General features: G+C 37.9%; 1 protein-coding gene across 1 annotated transcript in view; it reads left to right on the forward strand.

Moving 5' to 3' along the window:
* INO80 (INO80 complex ATPase subunit) overlaps nt 1-27,697 on the forward strand; it is a 57,973-nt gene that overhangs the window by 1,582 nt on the left and 28,694 nt on the right. The window contains exons 2-24 of the mRNA XM_032111446.1: nt 479-664; nt 1,907-2,073; nt 2,170-2,237; nt 3,186-3,347; nt 5,071-5,191; nt 6,432-6,646; nt 7,658-7,711; nt 9,173-9,376; nt 10,650-10,845; nt 11,035-11,102; nt 11,413-11,622; nt 12,213-12,293; nt 13,431-13,526; nt 16,107-16,166; nt 16,757-16,899; nt 17,986-18,070; nt 18,568-18,685; nt 19,068-19,153; nt 20,112-20,279; nt 20,726-20,859; nt 21,661-21,728; nt 22,844-22,937; nt 24,068-24,245. Of these exons, the coding sequence (XP_031967337.1) occupies nt 522-664; nt 1,907-2,073; nt 2,170-2,237; nt 3,186-3,347; nt 5,071-5,191; nt 6,432-6,646; nt 7,658-7,711; nt 9,173-9,376; nt 10,650-10,845; nt 11,035-11,102; nt 11,413-11,622; nt 12,213-12,293; nt 13,431-13,526; nt 16,107-16,166; nt 16,757-16,899; nt 17,986-18,070; nt 18,568-18,685; nt 19,068-19,153; nt 20,112-20,279; nt 20,726-20,859; nt 21,661-21,728; nt 22,844-22,937; nt 24,068-24,245 (2,919 nt within the window). The 5' untranslated portion in view covers nt 479-521. The remainder of the gene's footprint in view (nt 1-478; nt 665-1,906; nt 2,074-2,169; nt 2,238-3,185; nt 3,348-5,070; nt 5,192-6,431; nt 6,647-7,657; nt 7,712-9,172; nt 9,377-10,649; nt 10,846-11,034; nt 11,103-11,412; nt 11,623-12,212; nt 12,294-13,430; nt 13,527-16,106; nt 16,167-16,756; nt 16,900-17,985; nt 18,071-18,567; nt 18,686-19,067; nt 19,154-20,111; nt 20,280-20,725; nt 20,860-21,660; nt 21,729-22,843; nt 22,938-24,067; nt 24,246-27,697) is intronic.

A 27,697-nucleotide genomic window follows, 5' to 3' on the forward strand; every position in this document is an offset into this window, starting at 1 on the left:
GGAGGAATATTACAAGTATTCAGTAGACTACAGCTGTGAATGGAATGGTAAAAACAACAGAAGAATAATATTTTTAGTAATTCTTCCTTTTTGGAATAAGTTATTTTATATATATATGCCCTCTGTTCAGGGTAAAACATGTTATCTTTAATAATGATGAAAGCTTATTTTACATGCTTGAGGACTGTCTTCACAATACTTCGCATTTCTATGTCACCACTTGGATTATCATACTAGGTTAAAACAGTTCTTGTTCCTATCAAACAGCAATTACAGAGTCATAAACCAGAAAACTAAGAATCTAGTTTTTGGCTGTGGTAGTACTGTGGTGGAAAGTTGAATGAAAATTTCTGTTTACTATACCTATTAACTGCAACTTAAGCTTTTGCCCAGAATTGCCTTGGTAGGTCTGTCTGCTCCCCAAGTTTGCTCCTTTCAGAGGAGTTGTGTTGCTGATGGCCGTTGTTTCTTTTTACAGCTGTGTGTTCAGAGGCACCTGTGCATGAGGAGAAGTTTGTTCTATGGCCTCAGAGCTAGGTGCTAGGGAGGATGGCAGCTGCTCAGAGCTGGCAAAACCCCTCTATCTGCAATACCTGGAAAAAGCTCTGCAACTGGATCAGTTCTTACGACAGACGTCTGCCATCTTTAACAGGAGTATATCCAGGTACCAAAAGCTTTTCCACTTTCCCTTGGGAATGCAAAGGAAAGACAGGCATTTTTATTATATTGTTCCCAGCCAATACCATATTAAGAATTTATTAGTGATTTGTTCATTAGAAACTCTTCTGCTTTAAAGGAGGAGAGGTCACTTGGATTGTTCAGCCTAGAGAAGAGGAAATCTAAAAAATGCTATTAAATTTAATAATAAATCTAGCATTAGCTTTGAGTTCTGAAACAAAGCTTTTCTGTTTCTTCTCTGTGATGACCACTGACAGGACCTGAGGGAATAACGTGGAGTTTTATCAGGAGAGATTTAGGTGGTTTATTAGGAAATGCACCACCACTCTGGTTCTCTATCCAGAGGGTGATTGGGCGCTGGAGCTGGCTCTCCAGGGAAGTGGTCACAGCACCAGCCTGACAGAGTTCAAGTAGCATTTGGACAACATTCTCAGGCGCATGGTGTGATTCTTGGTGTGATTCCTGTGCTGGGCCAGGAGCTGGACTTCATGATTTTTGTGGGTCCCTTCCAACTTGGGATATTTTGTGATTGTATGAAAGATTTTGAACTGTGCTTCTCTCGGTTCATAGTGATAATACAGTGTGTTACCAGCTCGTGTATGAATTAGCACAATGTTTTAAAGCTCTTTTTTGTAGCTGAGTGGCCAAAACTCTCTTTGTCTGCAAAAAGTAGGATGAGGAAACCCTAAGTAGACTTTCAGTGACACAGCCTTTGGTCATAAAGAAAATAGAAAGACTATTGTCAGATGCAGAATTTTTGTGTAAATTGTTGCAATGAGGCATCATCAAGGTATGTTTCTGTCCCAAAACAATTACATATTTAATTTCATTGGAATTGTAGAGTTACAGAACTGGTAACTGAATGGGCAACAGATAACAGGTATATTTACAAGCATGTAATAAGACCCTCACAAGGGTCTCACATGTCCCAATGAGTATGACAATATTGTGCTTTGGTTTGACTTGCTTAGTTCATGCTTCTAAAACTAGATACCTAGTTAAAGACTGGAGGTACGGTTTGATAGTATAGCCAGGCTGATCTGATGATTAACTATTGCTAAGGGGTTAATAGGAAATTATTGACAGCAATATTTCTGATGTGTGAAATTACATCTGAAGCTGTCTCAATTCTCAAACCTTTAGACAAGTGCCCACATGTAAGAAAGTTGGATGGGCATCTTTTGAGTATTTTCCTGTCATTGTCACTGTATTATGGATCTTCTTGCAGTGATGAGAGTGAAGATGGATTGGATGACAATCCTTTGCTGCCTCAGTCTGGGGATCCCCTGATGCAAGTTAAGGAAGAGCCTCCAAACACCTTGCTTGGAGAGCCTTCTGGAGCAGGGAATTCTGGGACGCTGAACACACATTCCCTGAATGGAGTACTCCAGCCAGGTAGGCATGTAGTAGGTTGAATCTCTGCTTTCTTTAGGTTAGGATGGAAAAGCATTATTTCTTAAGAACTTTATTTTTTATTTTTTCTCTAAACAGAACCAAAGTCTGAAAAAGGGAGCTTGTATAATTTTTCCAAACTGAAGAAAAGCAGAAAGTGGCTGAAGGTAAGAATATTGGAAAGAAATGCAGCTATTGGAATCTGTGAGTAGTTACACATCTAGCCATTCTTAGTCATTTATGAGCAGTCCTGGCTAACCAGGGAGGTCCCAGTTGACTGAAAGTTTGCAAACATGACACCTATTTGCAAGAAAAGCTGGCAGGAGGATCTCGGGAACTACAGAGCTGTCAGCCTGTCCTTGGTGCCATGAAAGGTTATGGAGCAGATCATCTTGAGTGTCACCTGGGAATGCAGTTTAGTGGCAGACTTGGCAGTGAGTATACATTCAGAACCTGAATTAATTTTAGTACACTGTCTAAATTAAACTAATCTGTTATATAATTTATTAAATGGTGATTTGGGACTCATCTGAAAATTGTTTTTAAATTGCGCTCGGTAAGTACAAGGTCTCAAAGTGAGGATGGCAAAAGAGAGTGGAATGGTGGCTTTATGCCATCTTTGCATTTTCACTGTATTGTAGCCATCTCAGGTTAGCAAAAACATGAGGTTGCCAAGAGGTCAAACGAGCCAGACTTGCAAAAACTGATGCAGATAGAAGTGGTAGAATAGCGGGACAAACTACAAATGGGGTAGGGAAGCACCTGCAAACCACACATCACAAAATGCCCGTACTGTTATCCTGGCTTTTCTCACTGCTGCTTTTCTGAGACCACAAACAAACAAAGTGGACTAAAATGATGTAACTGTCACAAACTAACAGAAAACTACTTTCCTGCAAATCAGAAAATGTGTATTGAATTCACTGCTACACAGGTCTGCTCCTCAGAAAACTCTTTTCTGAGTCATTTTAGATGGAAGACACTTTGTAAGTGCTATGTATCATTGTTGGGCCACACTCCTTTATTAGGTAAAGGCTCAAGAGTGTTTTGCATTAATAAACAATTCAGTACAGAGACTTGGGATTGTTAAATTAATTCCCATTTATTCTTGCTAGAGTATCCTTCTGAGTGATGATTCCAGTGACACAGATTCACCGAGTGATGAGGATGGAGAGGAGGAAGAAGAATTTTCCCTTTCGAGGGAGGAACTTCACAATATGCTGCGATTACACAAGTATAAGAAATTGCATCAAAGTAAATATAGCAAAGACAAAGAGGTAAAAATCCAGAATTTTTACATTTCATTGATTTTTATTCTTTCCTTTAAATGCATTATTTTAATTGCTCTTACATTTTTATCAAAACTCATTTCAGGGACTGGAGAATACACTTTTATTTGGTAGACAGTAACTGTCTAACATCACTTTTAGACAAGGGTTATTTAATCAATTACATACATAGAATGAAAGATGCTGCAAGTCTGTCAGTACTGGCACATGTTATATATAACTTCAACAGTGCTCAGTCCCAGTCACTAGGGCAAATACTGGGTGTCAGAATGCAAGATTTGGATAACATATACAAAATATATGTGAAAACTGAGATGCTGCAGGTTAAATTCTAATACAGGTAGTAACTGCTATTCAAGTGTATTTATATCATCACTGAAATGATGAATAGTAAGGTGGTGTTTACAATCTTGAAAGGGTGTTTTCTACCTTGTTTTCTGTCATGATTTGAGGTTTTACTTTACTCTTTCTTTTTTACCTTTTTTTTTTGTTTTGGATTTTCTTCTTATATTCTCCTTCTTTGCCTTAGAAGAAAATAGCCTGCTGCACTTTTGCATTTTTCTTAATATTAAGCCAAATTCTGTAGCTGCTTTGATTCTAATAATATATTTCTTCAAACTATAAGGGTTCTTGCAGAAATTTTCGCTGCTGATTTGAATTGCAGCAGAAAGTCTTAGATGAAGGAGGTTATCCTATTCTGTTATCAGAGTATGTGCCTGAAGTTAAAATTTGTCTTCCTGTTTTATCTTCTTTTCAAATTTCTCCAGAAGAGTGAAGAAATATTTTCCTGCACAGCTCTTTGCTTCTCTCTGCTTCTTTCCTTTGTTTACTTGTGAAGCTCTGAACCAATATTGTGTTAGTTTCTTGAAATACTTGATAGCTACACGAATATTCATACACCAAATTTTTACACAGGTTATAATTTTGTTAGATTTTACACAAATATTAATTTCCAGACTAGCAAGAAATAATACCCTGTGAAAGTAACCAGTGTATTGTCAGATCAGCAGTACAGAGTTGTGGGGGGAAACGTATCTCAGAAAGTTTGTTTGCGCTCATGGTCTCACTTTTCAAAAATCTTCTATTAACTTAAAAGTATGCTTAGGTTTTAAACAGTTAATTTCTGAGCTGTACTGTCTTTAATTTGCCTTTTTATATGTAACCTGTGTGGAATTCTTCAATACTTCATTTGAATAATGCTGGTAATATACTGGCTTTTTCGATCATTTATGGGAAAAAGTGCTGAGGCAGCTATATTTTTACTTGACGGTCTGAGTGTTCAAGTTTTTTGTCGTTGTGGAAATCTTTTAAATGCCTTTTCTTTAAACCTGTCCTTTTACATCCTTTGGAATGATAAAGCAGAACATGTATTTAATTTGGGAATGCAAGCAAAACAAATACTAGTTTTTTTGTTTTGTCCATGTAATGTGTTGTCTTGCTGGGCAGCACCTGTGTGGAAAAGACAGAGCAGTATGTTTTGGAAGTGCAACCTTCACTGCCTGCTCTTCCCTCCTACTTAACTGGGTGGGCTTGGTTCCCTGTGCAGAACTTGGAGGCCACCCCTGGGAGCAGTGGTTTCACTTCAGACACTCTGATGCTGATAACAAATGCAAAATATGGAGAACTGCATATTTCCTGATCTCTTATTTATGTTCAGGATCTGAGCTTGTTTAGGGACTGTCATTGTTACGTGCTCACTTTCACCCTTCAGTTGCAGCAGTACCAGTACTACAGCGCGGGGCTACTCTCTACCTACGACCCCTACTATGAGCAGCAGCGCCACCTGCTAGGGCCTAAGAAAAAGAAGTTTAAAGAAGAGAAAAAAATAAAAGGTAAAGTCACTAACCTCATGTTTTGAAATTGCTGCTGTGATTTAACTTCTTTCCTGCATAATTTCCTTTGATTAAACATAGATGTTCAAAACTTGTGGGTTTTGCAGGGGAATACCAAGTTCTGACAAAGAAAAATGTCTTCAGAAAATATTGTGCTTTATTGTCTGGCTTCTAGAAAGCTAGGGTGGAAAAAAGGTGTGTGACTGGAGAGTTCAGGGCTTAAGATTTTCTTTGTGAACCTTATTCAGTGGTTTGGAATCCATAAATAACTGTTTCATATCACGGTCCGTTTACTCGAGAGTTTTTTGAAAGCGCAGTAGGTCCTTGAAAAATGTGAGAACTTACCCAGTACCTGCTGCAGTTTTTCCTGAATATGTAGTTCTAGTGAACAGGAAGTTACAGGGAGTGAGAGTGTTTTCTGGAAAATAGAGGGAACTTGGAATTGATGTTTGATATGGGTTAAAATAGAATTATATCTCTGATGTAACAACTGGAGTTTCTGAGATGCACTTTGCCAGGAAGTACAGTTTCCTCTCTTGTTTGGGCTGGCAGTAGTTGTAAATCTGCAAGGAAGTAGAGAAGGCTATGAACTGTCAGTGTAAGGTGAACTCTCTTACTGCAAGGACTTTACTTTGAGCTGTGTTTTAAAGGGGTTATTTCAGGCTGTCTTCCTTTCTTTTTGCAAATTCCTTTAACTGTGGTGATTTTTTTCTCCACTGATCTTGCAGCATCCATAATTTTGCATACTCACAGTGAATATTTTTAATATCTGATACCAGTATCAGTTTCGTCTGAAGGCTGGTATGACATGACAACATGCCAGTCTCTTTCAATGCTTTCTTCTCTTCGCTAAGAAGTTTGCTTTGAGGCTTATGGTACCAAATGATAATGTTGTCACTTTTAAATGTCTTACCTTTACATAGCTTTAAGTAGAATTTTGCCACAAAGCAAGAAACATTGCACCAAGTTCTAGATATTTTAACTCTCAAAGCATGTTTCCCTGGGTGGAAGTAATTTCATTTCACCCATCTATTAACCAGGAAAATATTTCCATTATAAAGTAGTGAGGAAATATCTAATAGTATAAATGAATTGTACCAGAATTGGCAAACATGGATAAGTTCAGCTTTTTTGTTGGTTCCACATATAAATTGACTAGAAGAGTTTACTCAGGAAAGATGCCTGACTAAATGTGCCCAAAAAATAGAAATGTATTTTTATGATTGTTGTTGCCATGCAGGCAAGTTGAAAAAAGTAAAGAAAAAGAGGAGACGGGATGAAGAACTCTCGTCAGAGGAGTCACCACGACGCCACCATCACCAGACCAAAGTTTTTGCCAAGTTTTCCCATGATACACCACCACCTGGGTCCAAGAAAAAGCATTTTTCTATTGAGCAACTTAATGCACGTCGGCGGAAAGTGTGGCTTAGCATTGTTAAAAAGGAGTTGCCAAAGGTGAGCTTGGATAATGGCAGTAGATCAGTGATGATACAAGAAAGTGAAATAGAAAATTAACTTAGTGGGGAGTTGGCACTTAGAAAAACAGAGTAAAGTGAGACCTGGTTTTTCTGTTGGTCGTTAATGACCCAACTGGAATTCTGTAATCCATAAGCAATGTGTGGCTGAAATATCACCAGTGGTATCTAAATGGATCATGCAGTGTTTTGCCGTGGCTATTCAACCCTTGGCAATGAAAAGTGCAGTAAGCTCTAGCAGGTGCTCACACTGATCTGCAGGATGGCAGTCTAGAGCAAACCAGTATCTAGGTTTACCATAAAGTTCAGGAAAGGAGTGTTTCAGTCATATCACCTGTATTTTTCAAACCTTACCTCAGAAACAAGCTATTGTATTGTATTGTTTACAGGACAAGCTTCAGGCACATTTGAAATAGAAAGCTGGGTTCACTGTTGATAATTTTCTGAGATGGTCAGAGTGGACCTTAGAACCTGCTCTTTGGAGTTCACAGTTAACAGACTTTGAATTCTAGGAAGTTAAAGCAAGTCATGACTGTATCATCCTTTATGAACTTAAAAGCCAAACAAAGGATATGTACAGTGAGATAGACTGTATTTTTTCGAAAGACTGATTTTGATCATGTGAAGAACATGATCTACATTAATTCTTAATGTCTTTGGAGAAGAGTGGAAAATATTGTTTGCTTCAGTGATAAAAATGGGAGAACCCTGCTTTGCAATAGTAGTAATTAAAGAAACAATTGTGAAAAAGGAGGTGTTTTGCATGCTTCCTCCAGGATTTGAGGGAATACATTTATGTATGCCTTCAGTAATTTAAGGATGAAAAGCTGTTTCAGTCAAAATGAAGAATACTTACAATACCTATTCTCAGTTATAAAACTGTGCATGACTGAAGTTGACACATGTACCTATTGAGGACTAGATAGCGATCTTTTAAAATACTGTGAAACCATTACCCTTTAACTCATTTACAAATGGTGTTCTTTTACAGGCATACAAACAGAAAGCTTCAGCCCGCAACCTCTTCCTTACCAACAGCAAAAAGGTAGGTGGTGTTTAGTTTCATATTGTTACTTGTACTGCATATAATAAGCAAACTGTAACCTCTTTATGTTTCTTCTGTTTCTTACAATACTGACTATACTAGCAGGGCAGTGTAGAAGAAAGCATTGTATACAAGTAATTGTCATTTATTATAGGGCTTTTAATTTTTTAGGTGTGTCGTTTTGTCTTGTTTCATAAGCAACAGATGAAACAAGCAACATGAGTTCTCTTCATGAGAGCTTTCTGGCTTTTAAAAGATTTAGTTTGTAAGTTTTAAATTTACTGATTTTTCATACTGTACATTAGTGGCTTTGGTGCACTTTGACTTTTGAGCTGCCCGTCTATTCACTATCTAAAGCTTGCTGGCTTTAAGCATTCTGGTTGAAATCAAAGGGGCTCTTGGAATATTAAGTGCTTTAATTTAGATAAATATATAGAGGACCTGAGATTAAAAATAAAGCAGTTTTTGGCTTAAGTAGTTGCAAAAGCAATCCATCTTCTCATCCGTCTTCTCTGAGAAGCGGCATTGTTTGTACCTAGAAAACATTGCTTACAAATACTTGGTAATAGTTTTCTGAGCATTCTTCAAGTGTTATGCTCAAGTGTCTGATTCATTCCTATGGCTAATGATGAAAAAGGTAATCAAGTATATGACTGTGAATTGTTAGAGACAAGGTGATGTGGGAAATTTCCTGTTCTGTGTATACATTATTGAGAGAGGGAGCATTTTCTTTGTATGGGATGCAGAAAATGGGACTCGCTGGTGTATGTTTAAGGAACTTGGTTGTAGGACTTAACAGATTTTAAAATTCCGCTTTTTTTCCCCTTCATATTATCATTTGAAATCTGTGTTAGAATTGTTGATGTGCAAATTTTAGGGGCGGAAAATAATCTGTCACAAACAACAAAAAAACCCAGCAATTTTTACCGTTATGACAATGACATCAATTTATTTATACTAGAACAGAAATTGCATTTTCTTATGTTTTTTTGTGAAATGGTAGCAAGACTGTAGAATGCTCCCTCACTTTTCTTTGTATTAATGTGAACAGCATTGTGTTCCACCAATACTGCTATTGCAGGATTAAGTATATTCTTATTGAAAAGTGAGAAAAATAACTCTGGGAAAGTGTCAAAAAATAGGTGAGTCAGAGCTGTAGGCAAGACTTGAATTTTGTTCTTCTGAGTCCCTTTCAAGGACCTATCCTTCAGATGAGTCTTTTAAGTATTATGCCATGCTGAAACTGCCTTCAGGTTTTGTCTTCTCCATCATCTCAGCATTTTTTTGGAAGATCATATTCTCTCATGCCATTTCAGAAGCATTGCTGCTGAGTAAAGTATCACAGTTTTTTCTCTTTTGAAGGATCAGACTTGGTTGTAATTAAATCCTGATAAGTTTATTGCTGGCTTTCTTTACAATCTGCCCATTTTACCACTGTTTCCAAATCTTATTCCTGTCTAGCTTGCCCACCAGTGCATGAGGGAGGTACGTAGAGCTGCTATCCAAGCCCAGAAAAACTGTAAGGAAACTCTACCACGAGCACGTCGTCTCACCAAGGAGATGCTTCTCTATTGGAAAAAGTATGAAAAGGTGGAAAAAGAGCATCGGAAACGAGCTGAGAAGGAGGCTCTGGAGCAACGCAAGCTGGATGAGGAGATGAGAGAGGTATAGCAAAATAACAGATTGCTGATAATTAATCTGCTGAGGAGACACAGAAGTGACTAGATAATTTGAGTTTCTAAATCCAAGCCATGAAATTCAGTTATTTGTTCTGTTTCAGTGTTATTCCACATATTTCTTCTGCCATCTTCTTTTTCTTTACGTAATTCTTCTAATGTTAGCAAGAGGTAATTAAAAAAACACCTTCAAACTGCATAAATTCTTTATAATTGAGTGAAATTGAGGAAGGAATTAGAGAAGCAGTGCATGTCTCACAGACATACACAGCTCAATGTTGGTAAGGGCCAATGTTTTGTGATGGTTTGTTCATCTTTCTGGGTCCAGAAGGGAAGACACTTTTTCATTGACATTGAATTTTTTTCTGGTCCTTTTTTTCCACTGCTGTAAACTGATACTGCCATTTATGTATGGGTCACAGAATTTTTCTGTGCTTGCTTTTTTGTTGGCCAACTGACAACTTCCTGAACTCCATTACAGAGTAAAAGGGATTGAATTTATGAAAGTTTCCTTGTAAAAGCTCTCTAGTGAATCTGAGGTTGTTACTTTATATGGGTATACCTTATATGAGGAAAGGTTGAATCTTTAGAATGCCTTATATTTAGTTTTATGCTTAAATTATGCTTGTATTTATTATGTTCCTCTTATTCTTGCAAATTCATAAGCATTTTGTGAAGTTTTCTGCTCACTTAGATTAATAGACAAATTTTAACTGTTGCATTTTTTGCCAGAGCCTAAGGGTGAACAGAGCTTCTGCAATGTCTTGCTGAATGCTGAGTGATGATAATATCTCAACTGTAGTACCTATTGATGTATTTCATGTGTACTACCATAATTCCCTCTACTAATAAGTAACGGAATGTGGGAGTCAGGTTGCCATGAGAGCATTTCTTAACTGCTGAGTTCTTGTACTATAAAGCGCTAAAATCCTGCTATTTATTGTTGATATTTTAGTTCTTCAGTGTAAACAAAACATTTGAGTTTTCTTTTATTATGGTTTTTTGTCATGATTACTGAATTTAAAAGAATTTTTTATTTACAACAATTTTATATTTTAATACAGATATTTATGGAGGTGGTCAGTGTTCTTATGTGCAACTAGTAATGTAGCACTTAGCACAGTGGTGTGTTTAATATAATCTAGATAGATTAGTTGTTGATACATTATTAGATGAATTTCTTTTGTTTAATTATATTTTAAACATTGAACTGTTGTCCTGTCTTTTTTTCCCCTTCATCTGTTTTCGGTAAATGCTCTTAGGCTAAGAGACAGCAGCGAAAACTTAACTTCCTGATTACACAAACTGAATTATATGCCCATTTTATGAGTCGTAAACGAGATATTGGACACGATGGGATACAGGAGGAAATCCTGCGCAAACTGGAGGACAGCTCTACCCAAAGGCAGATCGATATTGGTGGAGGAGTAGTGGTCAACATCACCCAAGAAGATTATGGTAAGTGATTCATTTATAGTCCTTTCCTTGCACTCTTTTGAAATTTACTGTACTGTGTTATGGTGCAAACTTAACAATTTTAAGCACAACATCCTTCTCTGCAAGAAGGACTACTGCAAATACTGGGATTTATCTGCGTGTTTGGGTGGTTACTGCTGCAGAGCTCTAACATGGGTGTGTTATTTTCAGATAGCAACTATTACAAGGCCCAAGCTCTGAAGAATGCTGAGGATGCTTACCAGATTCATCAGGCCCGGGTATGTATTTTTTGGATCCATGAAGTAGAAGAGAAAGCAAAGTAATTGGCAGAGGCCAAAGTACCAGGATCTTTCATAGCAGCCAAGTCAAATAGATTAATCCTGGGGGCCAGATTTGAATTTAATTCATTTTGTGCTAAACAAGTAGAAAACCAGAGTATAAAGATTGGGCTTATAGGAACAGGCTCATTTTTTCATGGTTTCTGGTGAGTATTGTGTCTTAATGTGAGTTGTAAAGCCTTTTGCTTTACAGTTTCTTGATAAGGTAATGTATTCACCATCTTATGCATACCTTCCTCTTCCTGTTTAGACCAGATCATTTGATGAAGATGCAAAGGAGAGCCGGGCAGCTGCTCTACGGGCTGCTAACAAGTCTGGTACTGGATTTGGAGAGAGTTACAGTTTGGCAAACCCATCTATTCGAGCAGGAGAAGACATTCCACAGCCTACCATTTTCAATGGAAAACTGAAAGGTTACCAACTGAAAGGCATGAATTGGCTGGCCAACCTATATGAGCAGGTATGTTAGTACATCTTGCAAATTTTTAAAACTTCTGGGATTATTTAAGTCAGTAGAGTAACGTTGGCCAAAAGAATGTCCTGTTTTTAAAAATAGACTGTTTATAGTTGATCTTTAATGTATTTGGAAGAAAGGAAAATACTAGGTAGGCCGCATGCCAGTGTTCTTGATTATTTAGAACATAACAGCTTTGAATGGAGCATTGAGTTCAGTATTCTTGTGTGGTTTGTACAACTGTTCATCACTTAGATCATACATGGAGGAGACTTTTGCTGTTTGGAATTGTGTACTGTTTCAGGCTTGGGTCAGCTGGTAAACTGCAGGCAGTCTTGTCCTTATGAGTGTGCCTGGGTCACTATGGGATCATGAAGTGCAGAGAGGCTTAGGGGAGGAATTGGACTGAGGGATGAAAGAAATACAGTTGAGACCAATTACCTCTCAGGAGCAGATGTAAGAGATGATAAAGTTTTGGAGTGTCAGAGTTGTTACAGTGGGGCTGTTCCCACTAAATCTAGTGGCAGCTGTTCTGCCAGTCCTTTGTGGATTAAAAAGTAGTAAAGTGAAGGTGTTTATTTATGGATCTTTTGCAGGGCATCAATGGAATCCTGGCAGATGAAATGGGTCTGGGTAAAACAGTACAAAGTATTGCTCTCCTTGCACATCTGGCTGAGGTAGGTGGATTATAGCTTGTTCCTGGGTAGTCTGCTCAATAGAAGATGCATACTTTTCACATGTTGGAAATGAATTTTGGATTACAAAGCTTAAATGTCTTAAAAAGTGTTGTATACATTGTTTTCAAGTGAGCCATTGAAATAGTTGTAAATATGTGTGTATGTCTGTACTTCAGAGTTTTCATTTATTCAGAGAGTATTATCTTCTCACTTGCACTGAATATAAAAGCCTCAGGAGAGAACAAGTTGTACACTTGATGGTTCACTGAGTTTTATATATCAAAGGGCTCAAATTCTGAGCTTCATGACAATTAGCATTAATTTCCATATTTCAGTGGGGTTTTTTAGGAAGCATAGTGATTCTTCTGTGCCAGGGCAGACAAACAAAACAAAGTAAGCAACAGGAACTTGCTTCTTCATGCAGAAATATGTACATTTATTTCAAAAAAATAAAGGTTGGCTGCAATCAAGTCAGTTGCCCTAGGTAGGACATATCAATGAAGGGATACTAGAAGCAAAATTAGCTGCACTAGTGACCAAGTAACAATTGTGTGCATTTCTTTATGTTCCTGGTAGTGTTGGCCAAAATACTGTAAAGGTATGCAGAGCTGAAGGCTCTTAAGCTCATCTCTGTGGAAGGAATAAGAAGATAAGCTTGTCTCCCTGTGACACTGCACCTTGAGGTTTTTGGAAGGTTACACACAGCTTTATTTTTCCTGCCTCTCCCTTATGAGGGCAAGCTTGTAACTGCTAATATATTAATGGATCAGCTCAGTTGTTCACCAGAGGGTATTGTAATGTGTGATGTGGCAGAGCAAAGCTTTTCAATGCCATCTGAAGTTCTTTTCCTTATGAATATGACAGGGGCTGTTTGTAACGTGAAGGTGGCCACTCTCAGAAACAAAGGAGTTTGTTCTGGGAACAACTTCACTGTTATGAAATAAGTCTTGGTTAAACATTAGATCTGCTCTGATTTTGTATCACCCTGCTGTGCTGGGAGAGTTTTGCTAGGTTGCATACAGTTCCCTCTTGTGTAGCCACTGTCATTCAGTAGATGTAAAGCCCTATCAAACCATCTCTATATCAGTTCCGTTCAATTACTTTTTTTTAATTTAATTTTTTATGTGTTTTTTCCAGAGGGAGAATATCTGGGGACCTTTTTTAATAATTTCACCTGCCTCTACACTGAACAACTGGCACCAGGAGTTTGCCAGATTTGTACCTAAATTTAAGGTAATAAACGTGTCCAAGGAAGTTCTTTCTGTTTTCTCAAGAGCAAACCGTTTTGTTCTCCTGAGTTCTGTGTCACATCTGGGTGCTTACTGACCTTGGAATATGAAACTCTGTAATGAGCCTGTTTCTGATATTTTTTTCCATCATCCTGTTTTTTTCTGGAGTGTTCAGTTATCTAGGGCTTAAAAATATTCTTACTTTAATCACATGATTTTCATTATGCATCAGCTTAAAGACACCTTCTCAGTAAGGAATTGTAGTAGGTCAGCAAGTGGATGTATAATTTTAACATATGGGTCTGGCAGCAGAACCAGGAATTACATACCAAGTTCTATATAATGTCTTTAGGGTTAGAGCTGTGTTTTCAGTTATTCATATGAATTTGAGTCAGATAAAGATTGTATGTGAACAAACTCTAAACAGGTGAGAGGGAGGCAAAATGTAGTTGTTACAGAAAAACAGAACAACCATGGACATACAAGTTAATAACAAAAAGGAGAGAAATGAAGCACAAATAGATAAGAACAAAAAGATTAGAAGAAAACAAATTGAGTTTTTCAGGTATATTGTGAATGCGAAAACATAGTAAATAGAAATAGTAAATAGTAAATTAGAAAGCAAGGAACTACCAGTTACTGAAAAACAAGCTGCTTACCTGTCTCCCACTGGAAAACGTTGAAGTGTTGCAAAGGAAAATTTGAAAATAAATGTGTACTGCTAAAACAGTGCTGGAATTCCAGAATTCATGATAGACAAAAGCGTCAGAAGTTGCAGTTACACCTGCGAAGAGGAACAGATCACAGTTTAAGTATTTGGGTTGTTAACACAGTAACCTTTGATATGAAGAAGTCTTGATTGGGTTCTTTTTAAACATCAGATTTTCCTTTTTACAGAAAACAGTAGAAGACGCCTAGTTATGAGCAACCAGTATACCAGTAACATCAGGCTAATTGTTTGAATGTCTTGGCTACTTAAATAAGTGCAGGAAAAAAAACTTGAAAGTATTACTATAGGTGATATTTGATTTCTTGATCTGGGGCAGGGCAGTGTTAAAGGAGTTAGCTTTTACCAAGTAGAGAGATCCCTCATGAGACTTTTGTTGGTTGAGGGTGTGTATAGTTTGAGGTATCTGCATGAGGAGAAGTTGTGCTAGAGCACAGTTCAGTACTGGATTATTCAAGTGACTTATATTTTGGAATAAAATGGCATTATTGAGCCTTTGAAGCAACTAACGAAGAAATACAAACACTTCTGTTATTGAGGAGGTACTCAGAAAAAAAACCCCAAAACAACCTAAAAATAATCTGTTCATGTATTTTCATAGCCCAAAATAATAGGGGCTCTTGATTAGAAAACTTGAGAGCTGTTGGACATTCTATATACTTTCTCTCACTTCCTTTGATCAGTTCGTTATATAGAATAGGCAAGCAACTGTTTATGCTTTCTCCTTCTCAGGAATGAAATACAGAAAATGTTTGAAAAATGCAGTCAGGATGCTTGTGAAAAGATAGTTTTCTCTTTTTTGACTTAAACCCCAAACTGTTTATATCATTGTATAGCTGTTCTTTCACATGCTGATCTTACTGCATGCCAATGTTCACCCCATTCAGGGAACAAAACATGTTTTAAAAAGAAATTCTCTAAACTTACTGTCACATGTTTACAACTTCAATCAATCTTCTTCAACCATTTTTTTTTTCTGCCTCTAATCAAACAGAAGTGTGCAGTCAGTTTTGCTTGTAGTAAATCACAGTGAATTTATGTCCATGGCAGAATATGTAAACTAAAAGACAAATCACTTCTCGATCCATCTGGTTTTTTTGCAAGCATCCTTATTTTAGAACAGTAGGAAGAATATTCGATTAAAGGCTTTTGGAACCTGTCAGTTGAAGCTGTAGGACTTTTTACCGCCTCAGAAAGCAGCATTCTTCCTCCCTCCCAGACCTCCCAGTGTTAGCTGACTGTAGTCCTTCCATCAGGCAGGAGATGGCAGTACAATGTTATTAACCAGTGGCAGGAATCGATGCTCTGCAGAGGTCTGAGTTAATAGGACCCATGACATTTTGAACGGTAGATAGTTTAACAGATTTCTCTGGCAGTAGTGCTTGCTTTTAAAATTCTTATATTAAATATATCCAGGCCAGACATTTTAACTTCATCTCAGGTTTTTGGGGTCAGTTCTGAAATACAAAGTACGGGGTTGTTAAACAGGACAACAAGCCCTCTAGTCCTCTAAGTTTAACTGTAGCAGTTAAGTGCAGACCTCTTTCTTACATAAGCGAAGTATAATTTTTAACTTTTAGAAAAGCCTAGCTAGAAGGTATAACATGCTAATGGGCATTTGTAGATTCTCAGCATAGCTTGATCAGGCCACAAGTTGCTTGATACATTTTCCTGGAATGCTCTGTTTTAAAGTATTTTTAAATGCTTTCTGGTTTTTCTGTGTGGTGAAAAAGATGATTTCCCTTTTTGTTGTTTTGGAGAAAGAGATATGTCACTTTGTAGACTACAGATGATGAAATTTTAGAGCTGGTGTCTTTGTTTGAAAATAATGTCTTTCTATTTATTTTACTGTTGCAGGTGCTACCTTATTGGGGAAATCCTCATGATAGAAAGGTGATCAGGAAGTTCTGGAGTCAGGTAATACCAGCATGAACGTGTGCTTTGGCCACCTTTCTCTGTGCTGGGTAAACCAAAGCCTGTTGCTACACGTCACCAAACTAAACGATGTGTGGATGCAGAGTTTTTTCATCCCTGTAGTAGCATTTTCATTAAGATAATGAGGTGGAAGACTTCTCTTGTGCTGAACAGCAATACCATACAGGACAATTCAATGCAGTGTGGAGCTGAGATGAAGGAACTAGAGCTCTGTAAATGAAGCAGGAAGTTTTGGTGTCAAGGACTGTTTATTCTGTTTGAGTAACCTAACTCAGGGTACCATAATCCAGAATCCCTGCAGGCCTGTCAGATTGTTCCTGACTTAACAATAGCATTTTGTAGGGTTCAGTACCTGGGTCTTGTCTTGCATGTTAAGAAGCGTCTGAAATTGTTCAAGGGCTGAAGTCCAGGTCCACTAGTTGAGTAACTCTGATATAATTAATTTAGAAAGTCAGCTGAGGAAAGTGTAGTAGTAATGAGAAGATTGTAAAACAGAATTCTGAAATGACAGTGAACTCTTGACCGTGTATTCACATTGTGTGGGGCATTTGTTTCTCCTTTTGTGGTTACAGAAGACATTGTATACTCAGGATGCTCCTTTCCATGTGGTAATCACCAGTTACCAGCTGGTAGTGCAGGATGTGAAGTATTTCCAGCGAGTGAAGTGGCAGTATATGGTGCTGGATGAAGCACAAGCACTCAAGAGTAGCTCCAGGTAATAAACTAACTGGAACAAAAGTCTTCTCTCTGCATCAGCCTCTTGGAGGAATATCAAGAAAGCATCAAGAGGAAATAAACTTATAGAAGTTAAGATTGACACACATAAGATCCCTTAAGTACCTAACCTAGTTAAATATCTATATAACTCTCTGACACTGGATTGATTCATTACGTTTTTTGCATTTAGATTTTCCAGATATATAGAATGTAATTAAAAAATAGCTGTGGAGCAGAAACTTTGTATAGAGTACAGGAGAGTTAAACAAAACACTGAAACGCTGTTCACTTTCCCTCCTGACTACTCACAAAATTCCACCTGGTGAATGGTCTGTAGTCTTTAGCTTATATTGCTTATATTGGCTCCATTAAATGCAGTGTTTTGATTCCTTGTTCAGTGGCACTTCCAGGCGTGAATGAAGGTCAGAACCCCATGAATACTGTTGGCTGCAATAAAGCCCAATCTGTGTCATGAGACTCTATGCCAGAAAATTTTCTGTTTGTTTTCAAGTAATGGATTTGTCCGTCTTTACTTTTGCAATTGCTTTCCCATAACCTTTGTCCAAGTTGCCACTGTACACAGTAAGTTGAGGACTGCTTTAGATGTAGGCTCATTCTGACTGAAGTTTGTCTCTTCAGCATTCTTGGGAAACCACCCCTCTAAGAGGATTTTAATGAATAGCTCAGCACTCCTGCCACAGTAGCCTATACATTTCCTCTTGTAAAGTCTGAAAAATACATGACATTCTGATTCAAAATAACTGTTTCTTTTGCAAAGTTAATTATTCTGATAATGAGATTTTATTAGTAAGCATTTGTTTTAAAAATAAGTAAAAAGGTACTTAGAAAAATAAAATAAATTATGCTTCTTTCTTCTTTTTTTTTTTTTTTTTAATTGGAAAAAGGCTGCTTTTTCCTCTAGTTGTCTTTTGAAAGAATGGGGAACAGCTGTAATAGTTTTGTCCAGTGACTTCCAAAGCTCATTTGGGAAACTCAGTGAAAGCAATTGGTCTTAAAATACCTTATGCTTCATATCATTCTACAGTTTTCTCTAGAAATGATTTTTCCTGCTTTTATTCATCAGTGTTCGTTGGAAAATCCTACTGCAGTTCCAGTGTCGAAACAGATTGTTGTTGACTGGGACCCCAATCCAGAACACAATGGCTGAGGTACTCGGAAGCTCACAAGAGTGGATTTTTTTTTTATAACAAGAATACATACTAAGTATATGTGAACAGTTGAGAAACTTGTTGTATTTGTGTGGTTGTGGGATCCTGCTTGTAGCAAACCACTGGCAAACAAACGTAAGATCAGCTCTGGGAGGGAAAAATATGGAAACTTGCTACACATTCAAATAAAACTAAAACTAAAGATATTTGAAGTAATACTTAGATTACAGGATGAAAGCTAATTGTAGTGACTTTTCCTTTTGTTGGCTGAAGTAATTGTGCTGTGTTTCTTACTGCTTTCTAATGGGGTTTTGTTAAGTTGATATTTGTGGCATTTTTTGGGGAGGTGGGAAGAGAATGCAGCTGGGGTTTTTTTTAATTTTGCCATATCTCATGTTCTAGTAAAGCGATTTTGAGCTGCAAGGATTTGGAATCCCCAATTACCTTGTCCGCAGTAGGATGACTTGATGATCCAGTGTTTTCTCCTTTCCTTTTAGCTGTGGGCCCTGCTGCATTTTATCATGCCAACACTGTTTGATTCCCATGAGGAGTTCAATGAGTGGTTTTCTAAGGACATAGAGAGCCATGCAGAGAACAAATCTGCCATTGATGAGAGTGAGTGCAGTGTGTAACTGCTGTCATTTTTATATTAAGAATCTGTTTCCTTTTCAAACTAACAATGGCTAACTTTCTATGAGATATGGCATCTAAAGCTGAAGATGCATAATGGGATTGGAACATTATTGGGTTGTTGTTGATAGTTTATGTTAAATTTTGTGTTTCTCACTGTAGTATTGCATGTGTAATGAATAGAAAAACAGTGTAGCACAGCACTCATTAAAAAAAAAATCAACAGAGAAGTATCAACTCTATGCTGTAAGAAGTCACATGGGGGGAAATGGCTGAGCAGTAAGGGACTGCATTTGTGGTAAAACACCATATAATTTTCTTCCTTAATGAAGTAATTGTTCTTTCTTGCCCCTTCTCTTTATTTCAGACCAGCTATCCCGCTTGCACATGATCCTGAAGCCTTTCATGTTGAGAAGAATCAAGAAGGATGTGGAAAATGAACTGTCAGATAAGGTGAGAAAAAGGATTTCTCTGGAATGAGTATTACAGCTGTATTGTCATGGCTCTGTTCTCTTATCTGGTTTTTGCTAACTTGTTTGTCAGTCTGCATACCTGGAATTTCACTGTAGACTTTTCTTGGACCTTTGCTTTCTTACCCCACATCCCAGCAATGTCATTAGATTTGAATGTAACTGAAGAACCCCTAATTAACAAACTTCTTTTCTAGGGAAAGCATTTTGTTACCAGTTAAAAATGGAATCGTTAGCTTGACAGAAGTATCACTAATGGCAATGAAGGAGATTGATACAGCAATGACTGGGTGATAAACATTTCCAGTTGTCTTTGTGAAGGATTTGGCATGAGTTTAGGAATTTTTTTTTGCTTGCCTGTACAGAGTGAGAAATACACAGTGGCAACATCATATTCTTCTCTCTTATCAGTCTCTTAATTTCACGCAGATGTTAGCAATACTAGATGATCTTGTTGCCAACAGTCCCCAGGTTTTGGCACCATTGGCTGAGAGACATCTGGTTTGTTCTGATGTGCTTATTTCAGTGGACTTCCCACGGCCACTGTTGTTGTGCAATGCACCCGTCGCTGTTGTTGGCTGCTGACACTCCTTATCGCTGCTCTAAGTGGGGAACTGTAGGATGGTAGAATTGAAGTCAGATTTTAAACTGATCAGCTGCAGAGGTGTGATGTTTTCACAGCTTCTTAAGAATCTGTGTGTTTACTTAGTTGTGTTCTTGTACTTTTAAAGGTCTGTCTCCTACATCATTACCTAAGCTGTCCAAAACCCCCCTATCAGTTAAGTCCTTTCCAAGTTAGATCTTGAAAGGCAGATCTGAATGCAACTGCCTATAAATGTATTTTTTGAGAAAGCTTGTGTTTTTCTCAAGGTGTTTCTCTCAGCTTTATGTACATTAATATTTCAGAGATAAATGGCTAAATCTTCATTATCATTTTGCAGATTGAAATTCTTATGTACTGCCAGCAGACAAGTCGACAGAAGCTCTTGTACCAAGCTCTGAAAAACAAAATCTCTATTGATGACCTCCTGCAGTCATCAATGGGCACTACTCAGCAAGCACAGACCACCACTAGTAGTCTCATGAATCTAGTCATGCAGTTCAGGAAGGTAAGGCTATTTTAAATAATAATTTTTGAGAAGTATAATCATTTGTTAGCACAGAACTAAAATATGGCTTCTAGAAAACACCATATAAAAAAATTTCTGGCATAGGCAAGCAAGCTTGCATGCAGCTCAGTTGTGTTTCGGATGCAGTGTAGCATGATGTTGGGTGAAGAAGAGCGTTAGCCAAATGGTGCATGCATCTGCTGACTTGTTTGGTTACAAAGGTTGGTTTGGTTGAAGGAAGCCATTCACTTGAGAAGAAGAGGCAATAGCTGTTACGTGAATAGGAAAGGGTATGATGCCATATTCAAATTTGAACTGATACACTAAAATGGCCATGCAATATTAAGCAATACTAAAGTTTTAGTGATCATTGGTCACGGTTGATTTGGGATGTAGATGCTGCAAGTTGACTCCTCCCAGCTTTTGACATGCTCTCTTCCTTACAGGTGTGCAATCACCCAGAGCTGTTTGAGCGACAGGAAACTTGGTCTCCATTTCACATCTCCCTAAAGCCATACCAGATTTCCAAGTTCATCTACCGTCATGGGCAGATCAGGGTCTTTAACCACTCACGGGACAGGCAAGCCTATTCCATTTCCTATCCAGTTTAGCTTATTAAGTATTATTACTTACACTTATTTTATCTTTGTAGGTGCTAATTAAATCCCTTATCTGGTGTATTTAAATGACATTGGCTGAGCAGTCCATTTCCTTTTAGTCATTCATCTGTTAAACATCAGATATAGATGCTCTTTCTTGGTGGAATCCTAATCACAGAATATCCCTTTGATTGAGTAAGAAAGCCAGGAAAAGGAATTTAGAGTTGTTGCTGATGATGTGTGGTAGAATTAAGCTTTAAAAGATTCTTAAAACAAAAAAACCTCACGTGATTTCCCTTCAGTGAGCTTTCACATACAAGGAAGCTATCAGTATCTGTCTGTTGCAACATGGTGTCACATGAGCGTCTGCTAGTGCCTTGACAGCTTTTAATGCTCACCTTGGATGAGGACAATCTGCCCAAGTGCAGTTTGCTGTCTTCTCCAGCCGTAGCAATTCTTGATTAATTTTGTCTGCATTCAGTTATGAAAAGTGCTCAGGGAAGAGATGAGAAAGACATGTATGAAGACTAGGTCAGCTTTTCTAGAGCATATAATGCAGTTCCACAAGAATGGTGTGTCTCAGTGTCAAATTAGCAGCAGTGCATGTAGACTGATGACACTTCCCTTCTACTGCCATGCAATTCCACATATTCAGAGTGCAAAAATACTTACAGTGGAGAGTCAATGGCTACTCTGGATCTTCTGCTGATTGTGTGATTGAACATGTTAAGTGTTAACACCTTCTTAGTGATGATGTTTGCTTTTGTTGCTTTCATTTTCAGGTGGTTACGGGTTTTACTTTCGCCATTTGCACCAGACCACATCCAGCAGTCTCTCTTCCATAGGAAGGGTAGGTTTACAGTCCTGGGAAGCAAGCTGCGTTTTAATATGTCCTCTTCAGGGAGAAGGACTGAGAGGCCAGATTAATTAGTTCTCTGAGATAATCTGATCAAAACTTGTTAGAATTTTGTTAGTGTTTATACATATATTTCCTTTGCGCAAAGAGGAAAGGATGGAAAGCGTCTGGAAGAACAATCTGTGGATAACTTGTTATTTGGTTACTGCTTAATCCCAGTTCAGTATCTTAATTCAGTCTGTCTTGTTTTAACTTGCTTCAAGACATTAGTGCTGCCTTTTTAGTCTAATGTGAATTTTTCACAGATTCAATTTTAAGAAATCTTGGATTCATTTCAGTACATTATGTGTAGTATCTTAAACTGCCAGCTTTCAACTGGAAACTAGATGAGATGCCAGTGACCCAGAATCTATCAATGAGCAAAAACCCCAGAAAAGCTGCTTATATTGACAGATACAATTTATTAATAGATGATTGAATATTTTTCCTACAAGAGCTAATTAGATCACTCAGCTACTGGGATGGGAAAAGCTTCCGATGTAAAAAGCAAGAGAGGTAGTGGCTGCATTACTGTGCTGAAATCTGTTAGCATGGACCTGTTCAGCTGCTATTGGGGCTATGTAATGCACATGGGTGGGCCAGCAAGGCTTTTCTCTACCAATTCCTGCATCTCCTTCTAACCCGTTTGACTTTCTGGATGAGAGGGAGCATGTGAGACAGGCATCCAGAGGCATGCATGTTCTTGTCGGCTGTCTGGAGGATTTGTGTTCGAATTTGCAAATATGCACACTGCCTATTGATTCTTAATAAGTAGAACAAATGTTCTTACTGTCTGCACTTGGGCCTAAAATGTATTTTGTTTTTTTGGTAAGCACTCTTCTCTTGCCCACACTGGAAAATGAGCTGGAATGTGGGGTCAGGCAACAGAGATTCAGATGGAATTTTCAGTATTTCTAAAAGATCTAGGTTAAATTAGAGTCTTCTGTTTACTTGCCTAAATTTGTCATGAGCTGTAGAGTGTGTATCCTGAATTTATGAAGCAAGTTTAGTTTTCAGCTGTGAGTGTCTGTGAAATGTGTTGGCCTAACTTCAGTTTTTCTGTGACCTAGGCATCAACGAAGAAAGCTGTTTTTCTTTCCTCCGATTTATTGATGTCTCTCCAGCAGAAATGGCAAACCTTATGAATCAGGGACATTTAGCCAGGTGAGGACAACTTTTTTTTTTCCCTCTTTTAGTAATTACAAGAAAAGTACAGATGATATCAGATGATACCTGCATTTTCTATGCCTCCTAATATTATAATTTCTCTGTCATTATCTAATACCAGAACAATGTCTAGAGTGTTCCTCCAAGTATTGGGCACCATTAGGCAATGCAATTTTTATGCCCCTGTCACAAGAAATGCTGCATTACAAAGAATTGACATTGTAAATACACAAGATGGTCAAAGGGCAAAAGGAGAGTTTGCTTAGGGTCATGCTGCAGGTTGCTGGCATTAACAAACTCAAAATCCAGACTTTGGAAGGTCAGTTCAGTGCAATTCTTACCAGTTGCAATTGAGCGTACGTTTTAAACACGTGGAATAAGCTTGTGGTGTGGTAGTTGTTCTTCAGTCCTGAGCCATATTGCCTACTTTCCACATGTCTTGTTTTTAATATGGAATGGAATTCTGAGGCGTAGGCTTAGAACTGTGGATTTATAGCATCATGAACTGTATTATCTCGAAAGGAGAGGTGATCTTTTTAAGTTATAGTGTACTCTGTAAAGGACTCTGAGTCAGGTAAGATAGTGACTGTAAGAAATTGGAGATTAAAAGCAAGTCTTTATTAATAAATAGAGATGTTTTGCTTAGGGCTTTGTAAGTGTAATATTCTTTTCTTGTTATGGTTATTTTGAATTACTGTTTCTTGACTGCACTACAGCAACATAATTCAGATTTCTCTTGGTATATCTCAATAGTCTTTATGATAAATTCTGCATTCATTACACAGGTTGTTATGCATAATTTATATGTAGAGCAATTTACAGAGAAGTCAGAGTGCAATTTTAAATAGTAGTGGCTAACTGGGGCTTGGCCCTTTTAGATAAAGTGCTTCGAAGTGTATCTTGATTTAGTCACTTAGATTCAGTTAAGTCACCTCAGAAAAAATCGAAATCAGGGTAATATAATTGGATGATGTCGAGCAAAAATTATTTTCTTTAAGTCAGGACACTGTAAGCCTGATATGCTGAAAAAAACCAAAACATTTCTGTCAAATAGAGTTATGCTGTAAATACTCAAGCCTTTCTTTCACAAAGCAGTGAATAAATGTTTCTCCTGTGTTTTGTTGCAGATGGTTAGCTCTTTTCCTGTCTCTGAAAGCATCCTACAGGCTCCATCACATGCGCTCCTGGATGGAGACTGAGGAGGACAAAGAGCAGGGATCATGTTTTTTGAGGAACAGGGATTTCTTGCTTGATGTAAATTTCCCACTGTCTTTCCCTAACTTGCACAGCTGCACTTTGCTGCAGGTAAGCAAAATTTCTGTGATCTGGAGACAGTAGCAAATCCTCATGAGTGAGAAATGGTGAAAACCATTCTGTCCTTACAAAACAGGGAAAACAAACTTGGAAACAGGATGATGGTGGTGTCTGCTTTTTTAGATACAGTTAAGAGACTTCAGAGTGCTGACCAGGAAAATAGTTTAACCTCTTTCTCCTTCCTATGTGGCGATACATTTCAAAACTTGCTATAATGAATAAATCAGTTGACTTTAAAATATTACTGCAGCACCAAAAGTAAATACAGGAGCAACAGAACTAGACTCATGATTTGTCAGGGATGGATTCTATATGTAAGCTTCAGAATTTCTTAATGTTTTTTGCATGCAACATGCTCATTTTCTGGCTGAAACGACTCTTTTCTTGTCAAATTCAATACATTGTTGCAGCAACTGGGGAAAATGGAGACCAGCCTGACAGTGTTTTATAGTTGGTGGACAACCATTTTCAGTGGTGTGTTTCTACTCTGAAATTTGCTTCTGCTGCTTTCTGGTAGACTCCAGATGTATTCAAATTACTGTGTAATGCAAGATCATTTTTGCTAATCTTTTGCCTAGGATATGTGTAAAGATTTTGCCTTTTTATGACTAAATTGCAGTTGATTTCCTGAGTTAGGTTAAGGCTCCATTGATTCAGTTCGCTGGGAAATAAGTTCACAAAAGTGCTAGCGTGGAGTCAGGAAAGCATCTAGGGCAGTTAGCAGATATGCAGTAAAAAAAAAATCTTTTCTGAAACAGTGAGATCCTGCCAAATTTCTCTAGGGAATATTGCTTCTGCTCATGAGTCTGGAAGGGGAAAGGAGATAGCCAGAATTCAATTGAATATTGTGTAGAGGAAGTTGAAATTGAAGACGCATAAGCAGTAGGAAACCAACCTTGGACTTGGTGTCATGTTTTGCAGCGTTAACAGCAAAGCCAACAAAATGAGTCCTCCTAGTTATCAAACAAAGGGCCAGCCAAGTGAATGTGTGTGCCTGTTAACTCTGGCTGTGCTGGTATTTCAATATTCTGTGTTTCTATGTCTAGCTTAATAAAATGTCTATGCTATATGAATTCGCTTTCAGTTAGTTTTTTGGAGATTACAGTCAGCTGTTTCTGTAGTGCCTGCAGTGCTTATCTCTGAGACTACACTGTAGCTCTGTCCTCTTGGTATGGCTAAAGAGAATTTGTGTGGCAGTAAAGAAGATGGAATCAGAAGTGTGCACTTAGAGGAGGTAGCATTCATTTTTACATATGTAGAAAGACATTCTAACTCCTTACATAACCCTTGGTTTGGCGTGTATAAATATCAAAATCATTAAACTTTCTGAAGGACAGAAGATGGATTAAGATTATAGATTTTAAATATAAGATGTGGAATATGCATGTGTAGGTTTTAATATTAGTGATTAAATGTAAAGCATTTGAATAGGCTACAGACCTCCCTATACCACAGCCTGGCAAGATTTAAACATTAATTTGGCTTCTCCAAATAATTTCTGTTCTTTGAGGATGTCATTACTTGTGTCTCGGGGTTCCCAGGGCTGTTGACTGTGTGTAACTAATGACTGTTGCAACTAATACGTTCAATACAGAAAACAACCAGCTGAGGAGCAGAGTTCATCAGTGTGTGCAATACAGTGCATTTGTGATAACCCCAGTAAATCTAAAGGAAGAATAGCCCTGCAGTTATGACAGATACTTCAGAGCTGTTTTCTAACCTGCCTGTTAGACAAATTACCACCTGAAGTCACTTTAAAATAAGCTGTATTTACAGAATTGTTTGGAGAACTTACATTTAGAATGCCTTAAAAAAAAAGGGGTGGTTAGAGAGTGCAAAACCAAAGGGAGAGTTGAAAACAAACTTCCCTTTACATGCCTGTCTTTTAGCACCACACATTATTGTGAGTGAAAAGAACTAACATTTTCCTTAGCCCAAACTGGAGAAGCTTTCAACGTAGCATTCCCAAGGCTTCCTCTTGGGCTTCGTAAGATAGTAACATGTAGGGAGTGAGGAGGGTGAGAAAAGAGGAAAAAGGAAATGGTATAAATCTGGAAAGGCTTTTCTTAACTGCTCAGATCAGCATTTCCGATGCAAGAGACGAAGTATGAAAATAAGTCAGTAGAAAAAGAAACACATTTATTTTTAATGGATATTTCTGAAATTGAAGTAACATCTGTCTAAAGATAGTATAAGTTTCATCATGTAAACACAGAAATCCCTTTCAGTGTGAGGTCTCTTCATTGCCCTTGCTCAACACCTCCACGCAATATGTATTAATTTGTATACATTGAATTAAATTAATATGAAATCTGCTCTGTTTACATGAACCCTTCTCTCCTTTCCTTTCCTAATTTTATTTCTATTTAAAAATTTAGGAGCTTTAATGAGCTTAAGATGTGCATATATATTTACATAAATATACACATATTTATGTGCAGCTCTGTTTGCAGTATAGGAGAGCCTCTTTCAAGATTTATTTTGGATTGCATAGTTGTAGTGGATGTGTACGTTCTTGTTTTTTAACAATCTTCCACTTTGGTTTTTGGCTTTGTTGTACTAAGGTATGTGATCCATTTCAGAGCTGTGGCTGTGTTCAGTTCTGTAACCTTACCCAGTCTTTTCCATGTGTGTGGTTGATGGGAAGCTGGTTTCCACTGTCCCTGTTATATCTGGTGACTGCTCCATTCATGAATTCTTAACAGCTGCATATGTCAGAATTCAGAGAGATGTTTCTTATGTGACCTGCTCATAATTTGCACACAGAAGTCTAGCACTCAAAACAAGGTTAATGCCCAGGTACAAGTATTTTTATCTTATTTTGGATACCTTCTTGAAGCTTTATTTATGTTTTTTCCTGGGTACTTCAACTGCCCTAAAGTCGTCTTTATTAGGTCTTTGATAGTTTTTTCCAAAGGAGAATTAAGTAACAAACTTGCATAGGTTTGGAATTACAGTTTGTTAACTTCCTCTTTATCCATTTCTTCTATTCTCGCTTTCCAGGAAATAATTACCAAACCCCTCTATTGACCAGGGCCACAATCAGTATGCCAGTGCTTGCTGTCATAAAACTTACTGGAAAGCTCTTGTGACTGCCTGCAATGCTGATTCCTCTTCAGAAAATCAGCTGTACTCACCGTTTGGGGTCCAGGGGTGGGGAAGAGAGGGGCTTTGAGCTAAAGCAGTTGTTCACTGTTCCCCCTCTAGCTCTTGCTGTCCTTTCTCTACTCTCAGCTGTGGAACCCTGCCTCTGCCGATGCGGGTATACCCTGACACATCCTTGTATGAGCCAGCTGCAGAAAACTGTCTTTTCATGGCTGTTGAATTTGTTGTTTGATTAGATGTGTAGCCAGATAGGCTTCTGGAGAGGAGCACAGGAAGTGGCACAAATATATCATGGGAAAGGACTCACCCTTTTCAGCAGCAGCGTTGGTGCTCTGTTG

The sequence above is a fragment of the Corvus moneduloides genome, chromosome 6 (genome assembly GCF_009650955.1).
Source record: "Corvus moneduloides isolate bCorMon1 chromosome 6, bCorMon1.pri, whole genome shotgun sequence".
NCBI classification, from domain to species: Eukaryota; Metazoa; Chordata; class Aves; order Passeriformes; family Corvidae; genus Corvus; species Corvus moneduloides.